General features: G+C 37.6%; 1 protein-coding gene across 1 annotated transcript in view; it reads right to left on the bottom strand.

Moving 5' to 3' along the window:
• Window positions 1-2,511: 2,511 nt before the first annotated feature.
• TES (testin LIM domain protein) overlaps window positions 2,512-10,810 on the bottom strand; it is a 33,638-nt gene continuing 25,339 nt past the window's right edge. Inside the window, exons 6-7 of the mRNA XM_026713105.2 lie at window positions 9,883-10,041; window positions 2,512-5,439 (exon numbers count right to left, since the gene is read on the bottom strand). Of these exons, the coding sequence (XP_026568890.1) occupies window positions 5,248-5,439; window positions 9,883-10,041 (351 nt within the window). The 3' untranslated portion in view covers window positions 2,512-5,247. The remainder of the gene's footprint in view (window positions 5,440-9,882; window positions 10,042-10,810) is intronic.

Raw genomic sequence — 10,810 nt, 5'->3', positions numbered from 1 at the left:
AAATAGTGTGGCAAAAAGAAATCAGAGAAATGAACATCTAATATCTACAAATGTGTAAACCACAACAGTGATCAGAAAACAGTTTTCTAACAACCTATCAACGTTTGAAAGTAAAAACATCATAAAATAACAAATATTTCCTCAGTGAAAATGTTAATTATGTTAGGTCTTTTTTAAACGGATGTGCAATAAAGGAATTCAGAAAGAAATGGTAGTGACATCAGAAAATCTTCAGAAAAATGAAGCTCTGCAAAAAACACACTGAGTTATAGAGGATGGTTAGAATTTAAGATGCAGATTAGAGGAGGCCTGGTTTAAATCATACTCAAGTTCATGAGAATTCTGGCAAATCACTTCTCATACATTTATATTAATTAGAGCATTAAACAAGTGGTGAGTGGGATAAAACTCTTTTGAGTAGTGGAATGCAATGTGAATGAAAATTCAGTAAAGGATTGGATTTACAACATAATTTGTACAAATACAAATAAGTAGCATCATGCAAGGTACCGCTTTGCTTTATCCTTTTTGCAATACTCAATTTGTATTAAGATAGAAACATCTTGTCAGACTGGCTGGAGAGGAGATCACAGATTATTAAAGCAAGCAGGGGGCATTTTGGCAGGGCAGGGTGGGTTGGGGCAGAAAAGATGGCAGCTGTGACTGCATGATTGAAATCTTATCCCTTTTTTAAAAATAAGAGTCACATTTTTTGACCAAGTTGCAACTAAGAAATGAGTCAGTTAACTACTAAGCCAGGGGTGTTCAACCTTGGCAACTTTAAGACTTGTGGACTTCAACTCCCAGAATTCCTCAGCCAGCTTTGAGACTTGTGGACTTGACTTGTGGACTTCACAGCAAAGCTGGCTGAGGAATTCTGGGAGTTGAAGTCCACAAGTCTTAAAGTTGCCAAGGTTGGACACCCCTGTTAACTAAGCCAAAGATCTATTTATTTTCTGAAACCTATAAATGAGGAGAAACTGTTGATTTCTACGCAAACCTGACCTGTGCTAAATTCTTACTTGTAAACCTATGCATGTATCCACCAATGACCAGAAATATACAAGCCCCTGACTGGGAGAGATACATTGGTTGATAGTTCATTTTAAGGTGCTGGTCATTTCTTAGAAAGCCATGAAAGGCTCAAGGTTTGTGTAGCTACACTAATTGACCACCTTTCCTAGATGGAGTCTTTCAGGCCAATGGGGACAGCTGCAGAACACCTGCTGAAGATCAGGAGTTCCTGCCTTCCTTTAGAACAGCTTCTCCCCATTTCCCAAAGGTGAGGATGGCTCCTGCTCATAGCTTTCTAGAAGCTCATGACTTTCTAAGTTTCCAAATCACCTGGCTGCGCTGGAAGGTGTTCAGTGCATGCGACCCATCAGCAATGGAGTGTACTTTTTGGATTTTACATTATTGTGATTAGCCGTCATTTTAATTTTAGCATCTTGAGTTTGCTTGGGTTTCAGTCAAGAAATAAATGATGTAAGATCAATGCATCTAGACCAGGAATACATCTGTTTTAAGAGTAGGACTCACGTTTGGCCTTTGAGGGCTCGACTCTAAAAATATATTCAGGACAAAAGCAAGGATAAAATTAGGTTGAAGTCAACAGGCTTACTTGAATTCCATGCTTTGGTACTACACTAGAGATTCTGGTTCTGCAGCCTTGATTTTTACTACTCTTTCTCAACCTTGGCAGGGGAGCATTGCTGGCTGGGAAATTCTGAGAGTTGAAATCCATGCATCTTAAAATTGCCAAGGTTGAGACACCCTCTGGTTATCCATATTTGTAAAAACATCTATGTTTTTGTACATAGATTTATTGCAGAGTAAATACAACAAAGAAATTAGCATTCATTTTTGTCATATGCTATACCTTAAGGTATGAGAGACATTTATTTTATTTTTTATAGCTAATATGCAAAACCGTCTTCACATTATGAGATGCAAGGTAATAATACCAAAAAAGTATTCTGGTGAAACTGTTGAAGATATCCAGCTAAACTTCGCAGTGCTAATACATATAAAGGGACTGTTATACCTGCTACTTTCTCTCTCATTCTGTGAAAAGAAATTAGCTATAGAAATTGTAGTGAATTTCTATTATAAACTATGAAAATGATTTAAACTAAATCTCAAACTGAAATCTCAGACTGAAATCAAAGCTTGGATTATATGTATATAATCCAGAACATACGACAATCACTGAATTTTAAGCAGACATTTGATTTACAACTAATTAACTACTATGCTTAATATAGTTATTATAAAACTCAACAGATATAAGTCTGTGGGAGGACTTATTCAGGCAACTATTATTAATAGTCTGGAATGGTGAAAAAGGAAAGGGGATTTTTTAAAAACATCAAAGTAAAATATAAATTTCAACTTATTTAACAAGCTCTTTTTTAAAACTTTTGAACACATCACCCTCTTCTGGAATAAGATGCTCATTACAGTGGCCAAGACAGAAAATAAAACACACAATCTAAAGCTAGGAAAATTTAATTGCGGCAACGTATTTTATTTGTGAGCATTTCTTATATGCATACAGTTATTAGTCAGAAGAGCTGAGTTATATAAGTTTACAAATCCAACTTCTACCTCTTTCCCCAGCACACTCTTTTTTGTGTATCTTTCTACATTTAGCATGCCATGGTACTTATTACATCACACAAAACCAAAGCTTGGTACAAAGCTCTGAGTCGGCCCATTGATCAAACCGAGTCATATTTCCTATACAAATTGACAGCTTCTCTAAAGGAACTGACCAATCCGACCAGGCTACTAAACCTGAAATTTTTTTTTAATGCAAAACAGAAGTTCAGCTATTAAGTTCGTTTTCAGTACATTCCAAGTTATCACTAAGCTTCCACTGCTCAAAAGAATGTCAAATGAGACATTGGCTGAGCAGATAAGAAACGGGGCAACTTTTTGGTTTGCTCACTTCAATTTCTGGTGAAAGTTCAGGATGGTTTGATTTTTCTGCATCAGATTTGGACATCTTAGAATATATCACAGCTGTTGCCAGTTCAAATTCTTGAGAAAGCACGTTCTTATACAAAAGAATTGCCATGATGAAGATGTAATTGACTAGAATGCAAACTGATAAGGTTAATTCCCCACTCTTTCTTCTACCCCCTTAAATGCTCCCTACAACCTGGCAATCTTTCTTTCTGTGACTGTGTACCATACATACGTGTAGAGTTTCCAAGCCTTGGCAAATATAAGTTGTGTGGAGTTCCACTCCCAGAATTCCCCATGCTGGCTTGGTAATTCTGGGCCTGGAAATGCTTACGTCTTAAAAATTCCCAAGGTTTGTTCTTGGCAGACAGGCACATGCCCCCGCAAAACCCTGTATTTGCAGATCAAGTCCATCTCTAGAAACGAAGTATGTAGGACGCTGGTCCTTTGTTTGGCAAAAGACTAGCTTTCCATTTATGCATACTATTATTTTAATTAATATTTGATTAGATAGATTCTACAATATATGAGGGGAGGACAGAGATATGCTTGCTATATCTTATCTATGGGACTCTTGACTGGGCATACGTTAGCAATTTGAAGCCTTCTTTGTTCAAGTGGATTTGTTTAAGAATTTGAAAAAATATCCCTTACCATACCCAAAGAGAAAAAAGGATCTAGGAGTTACAGCATGTCCAACAAACTCTATGCCAGCTTCAGAGGCAATTTACACTTACATGAATGAAGGTCCTTCAAATGGCTGTTTTTGACCTAATTTCATTCAGCAACACAGTATAAAGGGAAGTAACAAACCAAGAGCTATTGCAAAGCATGACAGAGCAATTTTCTTTTTGTATTTTCAAAAGTCCATTGAAATTCTGAAGCCCATGTGCTCAGTACTCGGGGGGGGGGGGATTAATCAGATCTCTTGATATTTTAAGAATGTTGCAGTAAAACAAACACAAATAAAAAAGAGCTTGTGCTAACACACAATAATAATAATTTCAAAATCGTGGATTTTCTGATATGTTCATTACAAAAAAATTAAATCATTAATCTGGGGAACAAAAGGCAATTTGGTCCCTAATATCAAAGGTTTTACATTGCCCAAGGCAAACTGGCCACATTCAACAATAAATCCAACCTCCTGAAAAAAAAGAAAAAAGGATGAAAAGACTACTGCATATTCACATCTGGCTCCTACTGATTCACATTCTAAGTTTAAATAATTCCAAATGTTTCGTTACCAGACTAAGAACATCTTCAGCCTTTCTCCACAAGGGCTATCGAAAAATTTGTGTGCTCTGACACACAGCTCTCAAACCACAATGCACCACCCAGACAACCACCATGCAAAAACTAACCCCTGAAGAAGTTACCTAGCATGGTAACAAAATGTTTGGAAACCAACCCACAAGCTCAAAGAACAAATGCCCACTGACATCCTACACATGAGCTTCAGATATACGCCACTATTGCATACCTTACTCTACTATAATACTCTAAAGGCAAACGGTTCAGTTGTTGGAATGCTTTTGTCACCCTTTAAAAATTCCTTGACATAAAAATATCAAAAGTGTTAATTCCTATGCTATGCTATAATGCCACATGCAGGGAGTTGGAGTACTAAGTGCTCTGCTCATGTGTGCATATATTCATGGAGTCTAAAACAGTACAATTCAGTATAAGACTCACGCTATAGGGACACTATTGGTATATTTTATTAACTAGCAAGTGTGGGAATTTTAACAAAGCACATTTGAATGCATTAGAGGTTGGAAAATGTCAGTATAAGGCATAAGGTTTACAACATACCCAGTCAATATTTTGTTACTGAAGTATCCTGTATAATGTCAAATATAGAAGAAAAACCTGAGGATTATAAGAGAAGAGTATAAAGCCAATGGTCTTCCAGATGTTGTGGGATTTTACAATATCTTATCACAACTCTCATCAGGATTCACTCTCATGCTCAACAACTACTCATAAAGGAAAATGAAGTCCAATTTAATGGTCTGAGGTACCATATCCCTCCATAGGACATTTTTGAAGTGTATGAATACATTGAAGTCCCTATCTTAAGAAACATCCTGCAACAAGAAACCAGTAGCACTGAGAAGTGCCTAAGAATTTAAATCATAATCAATCAAGTTAGTAATATAAAAATCTTTGGATTCTGCCATTTAATACTTGATTTTGTTTAAAATCCCCCAATACAGTAGACATGAAGAAGACATTGAAATAAGGCAAGTATTGGTTCCCAGTTTGGTTTCCTTCCCGTTAGGACATCATCTTTTTCTTGCACTCCACTGAGCAGAAAACCATTCCTTCTACCGGCATGAATTTCTGGCCAATCAGACACTTGCTGCAACAAGAGCACAGAAAGCACTCTGTAGTAGCATGCCAGTTGAAGTTGTTGTAACTCACACGTTGAACTTCAGGGTCAATAGCATTGTGGCAGCCTTGGCAGACCTGGGGAGTAAAGGAAATCAACACTCATTTCTTTCAAAGTTGGGAAGGTAATGAAGACCAGAATATTCAACACAACACAACCAACCAGTTGAAATTAGTCAACTTTTCTACATCTAGGACACAAAAATATCAATAATCTTATTACTTATAGCGCACTTAAATGCATATGTATTTTTAGCATATTGGTTCTTTCCTCTTCAACAATACCCCCCTCATACCATGTTAAATCTATTGTAAGAGTCTTTCATATTCAAAATGCTATCTGAGAATTAACACCTAACTTTAATGCAGGATTTTAAAGTTACGGGTGGTCATACAATCTATAGTATTTTGATTCAAGCAAAGTTAAACCGCAATGGATGGCTTCCTAGTTGGGGTGGAAGCTCAGATGTGGAGTAGATAATTCCATAATTCTGATAATTTTGTTCTAAATAATGTTGATTTTAATTAGCATTATTTAGAACAAAATAATAAGAATAATGGATCCTGCACTGATCACTGCTGTAATGAGCCATTATGGGAATTCTCTATTCCTCCTTGCCCTTCTAGATACTTCAGCAACTGATAGTATCAGCTATTGCATCCTGCTGGATCACCTGGACGGGTTTGTAATAGGGAGGATGTCTCATAATGTTGCTCCTTCCTTCCTAATTCCAATCATTGTTTGTTGGGAATGAAGAACAAAACTCTACGCATCTCTATATGAGGTCCAGAACTCAGCCCTTTCCCCATTTTGTTCAAACTCTTCTGTAAATGATACATCACTATCCTAGGTGAAAGAACCGATTCCTGGAGGCTTTTAAGAGCATGCACAGGTAACATCAACTTAGGATCAAGCAAACAGGTAGAGTATCTATTAATTCAGAAGCTGGCTGCTTTCGGGAAGCTCCTCTGAAAGGACAAGTTTATATTATCCTGGATTAATGGCTATTACTTGTGGAGAGGCCATGGCTAAAAAGTCCTCTGCTCAATTTCAATGGATGTAGCCTTTCCTGGAATAGATGCTAGTCATGGCACTCATATCCTTGTTAAAACTTGATTCAAATTCTGCAATGCTTGAAGACTCCCTGGATGTAGAATGCAGTTGCCCATTTATCAATAACCCAAACTTAATTCTGCCACATTAATCTGTTGCTACTATGTAGGTGTTGCATTGACAGCCAAATCAAGGTGGCTGGATACAATCTTTCAAGCCCTTTATCATTTAGGACCCAATTATCTTTGAGACTACAGCATTCAAAGAAAGAGGCAACACATATCTAATAAACTCTGCTGCCCAATCTAACCCAATTAGAAGCAGCCCCGTTAAAACTGAGCAATTGATTTCTCCCCCTAGTTGAAAATACTCAGACCCACAACTTCCCCCTCCAAGAAAACACGCAAACACTTAGAAAAAAGACATCAGCCAATATCCCTAAAAAAGTCACCTCAACAAACTCACCTGGGATAAACAGAAAAGCACCCCAGACTTCACCCCCTAAAAAAGGAAGGCGAATGTTGAGGATAGGAGAATCTATTCTCAAAGGAACAGTCCAGCCATCTGCAGACCGGACATACAATCTAGGGAGGTATGTTGTCTCCCTGGAGCAAAAATCAAGGATGTGGTTGAGAACCTAACCCAAATAATTAGGCCCACAGATTACTACACCTTTCTACTACTACATGTAGGGACGAATGACACAAAAAAGGACTTGAAAACAATATTGGACGGTTACAAGCAGCTAGGCAAAAGGTCAAGGACTTAGGCGCACAAGTAGTTTTTTTTCATCTGTACTACAAATGAAAGGACAATAGTCAGTAAGAGAACAAAGAATTCTAGAAGTGAACCACTGGCTAAAGGGTTGGTGTCACCAAAAAACTTCGGATTCCTGGACCATGGTCTATACTATCTCCATGATGGCCTTCTGGCAAGGGAGGGCTGTACCTTACAAAGACTGGGAAGAACGTTTTTGGAAAATGACTGGCTCAACTTATCAGGAGGACTTTAAACTAAAATTGAGTGGGGAGGGTGACCAATCTTTAGGATCTCCTGGACCTAATTCCCAGTAAAAACCTCTAGAAAGCAAGTCAAATAATGAAGTAAGGAGGGCTGGGAAGGAAGACAAACTCAAACACCCGGAGTCAGACTTAAAGATCTCAAGTGCCTACATACAAATGCACAAAGTCTGGGGAACAAACAAACAAAACTTGAACTATTAATACAGGAAGGTAGATATGATATAGTTGGAATTACAGTAACTCAGTAGGATGAAACCCATGACTGGAACATACTGATAGAATACTGACAAACTGTTCAAAAAAAAACCCCAGACCCTCATAAAAAAGGAGGAGGAGTTTCACTGTATGTAAGGGACATTATATTGCTACAGAAATGCATGAAACCAAAGACGAAAACCAGCGATAATGCATATTGATCAATACAAAAGCAAAAAAGAATGACATGGCCATTGGTGTATACTATAGGTCACCCAATCAAGCAGAAAAGATAGATGTCCTTTTTGCTAACATCTAACAAATATATATAGGAAACACACTACAATAGTAATGGGGGACTTCAATTACCCTGACATCAAGTGGAAGACTAATTCTGCACCAAGTGAGAAATCAAAGAGGTTCCTAACCAACCTAGCTGACAACTTTGTTGTCCAAAAGGTAGAGGAGGGAACTAGAGGGACAACCTGGACTTAATTCTTACCAACAGAGAAGAATTGATAGAGGAAGTTGATATTGCAGGAACCTTGGGTGAAAATGACCATGTCATACTAGAATTCAACATAATGTAAACATAAGCAATAGAACACAATGATACCAGAGTCCTAGACTTTAAAAGAGCTGATTTTAAAAAGCTCAGAGAGAACTTGGGAGAGATTCCTTGAATGAAAATCCTTAAGGGCAAAACAACTCAAGAAGCTTGGGAAACTCTGAAAAATATGATCATAAAAGCCCAGTCCAGCACAATACTGCTGAAAAAGAAAATCAAGAAATCCAAGAAGCAACCGGCATGGCTGCACAAATCTCTGATAAACTGAAAGACAAAAAGAATAAGTACAAAAAACAAATGGAAAGAAGGACATACAACTAAGACAGAATATCAGCAGATAGCCAGAATCTGCAAAGACAAAGCCAGGAAAGCAAAGGCTCAGAATGAACAAAGACTTGCAGCAAAAGTAAAAGATAATTTAAAAAGTTTCTCCCAACATATAAATTACAAGAAAAAAAAATCAAGGAAACTGTCGGTCCACTAAAGAGAGAAGACAGCAAAGAAGTAACAGGTAGCAAAGTAGAGCTGCTTAACTCATTCAAAAAGAAACAATAGTCCAACCTACCAAAAACAACTGTAAAAGACAGACTAGAAACTCAAGTTAAAATAAGCAAAAAACTGGTAAGAGAATATCTGTCTGATCTTGATGAATACAAATCACCAGGACCTGATGGATTATATTCCAGAGTTCTAAAAGAGATGGCAGATGTCATCTCAGAAACTCTGTACCATCTCTTCCAAAAATCCTGAAGCACCGGGGAACTACCAGAGGACTGGAAAAGAGCTGATGTGGTTCCCATCTTCAAAAAAGGGGAAAAAAACAGACCCAGGAAACTATAGACCAATCAGCCTAACATCAGTGCCTGGGAAGATACTGGAAAGTATCTTGGAGTCCCAGTGGACAATCTCTTAAATATGAGCCAGCAGTGTACGGCAGCAGCCAAAAAAGCTAATACAATTCTTGGTTCTATAAACAGAGGCATAGAATTAAAATCACATGAAGTACTTACCAAATTTGTGGATGATACGAAACTGGCAGGAATAGCCAGTTTCATATCATCCTAGATGAGCCACCCTAGATAACAGGCTCAAGATCCAGATGGATCTTGACAGACTAGAATACTGGGTCCTATCCCGTGGTGGGCTTCAAAAACTTTTACCACCAGTTCAGTGGGTGCGCTTTGCCCGCAAACACACACTTTGTGTGTATGCGCATGCCAAACATGCACTTTGGCAGGCGCAGAGGCATTTGCGCAGGCACGGAGGCATTCCAACTCATCTCCTGCAAGCCTGCACTCTCCTGGTCGCTTCAGCAGCTGCCACACGACACTTTGCTGTGCCGCGCAAAGCAGCTACACTTCAAATTTAGAGGATAAAGGTGAATATGGGAGCCCGGAATGAAAAGGGCCCTGATAACTTTTACAAGCACCATCACTTTCTCAAAAATCTAAAAAGGAAGATTGGAAGTCAGCTAGTAGTTGTTACATACTGTATTCTTGTATTATCTTACTTACTAGTGTGCCATAAAGATTTACAATGTGTAAGATTGTATTGTCTCTTGTTTTTCTCCTGGAGAATGGTCTTTCAAGGAACTACTCATGGAACAAGGTTTGTAAAAGTCCACTTAAGTATGGAACTTTACACAGTAGTTCTATATTCCAGGCAAAGCTAGACTTTCTTACCACAGCATGCTTCTTCACATAACAGGGTTTGCAGATGGGCTTTTCATTAACCATGACGTAGATTTCTCCAGCCAAGACACAGTCACAATCAAAGCAGCAGAAATGCTTCAGATGCCAGTTTTGACCTTCAGCTTGTGTGTACTCATTGTTGAAAATAAGCTACAGGAAAGACAAAGTTAACAGGTTCATATTAATCTAGTTGCACAATTGTTTTCTTCCACCACAGCACATGAACTAAGACATGCTTCCTGCATGCCTTGGTGTGGTATTAGTTTGTTCTATTTAATAGATAGAATTTTTAAATAAAACTTTCTAGGGTCCCTTTTTAAAAACAGTGAAAATGAAGAGCAGTCCCCCTCCTCATTTCAATTTCAGTTAACAACAAATTATTTTTATAGAGCTGTACAAAAGTACGGTATGACTCTGGTTAATGCTAAAGGTTTCTAGGAATTGTTATATGGCAATTGAATTGTCATGTGCAACTGATGCATTGAATTGATTTTACAGAATTTAATTCTCATTGAACTGGTATGCTAGGATAATGAACTTATGAGCCTTACCATCTACATGGCAAAACAGTATGTAACAGAAGTAAGAGAGAAATACACACCATTTTGAAGTTACTAAGTGTTATAACTAAGACAAAATTTATTTAAGAATTTTCTGATTGACTACAATTTTGAATAGTTCTCAATTAAAAATAGTATTATATTGAGATAAGCTCAGAAAAGAAATACAGGGGCACTTTAAGGCCACTGTTCATAATGAATGTATCATTGTTGAGGAATTTATCTATAAAGCCTAATACGTCTAAGTAAACAGTCTTGGAAAACTGTTTACTTTTATTTTGGGTAAGATGATAAGAATTCATAGTTAACTTTATATAAAATTGGTTTAAACCATTAGATTATAAAAGGCATGTTGACAA

This window comes from Pseudonaja textilis, chromosome 5, assembly GCF_049901715.1.
Source record: "Pseudonaja textilis isolate UNSWEBS1 chromosome 5, rPseTex1.2, whole genome shotgun sequence".
Taxonomy (NCBI): Eukaryota; Metazoa; Chordata; class Lepidosauria; order Squamata; family Elapidae; genus Pseudonaja; species Pseudonaja textilis.
The sequence above is the reverse complement of the archived record's forward strand: the minus strand, read 5'-3'. Positions and strand labels throughout refer to the sequence as shown.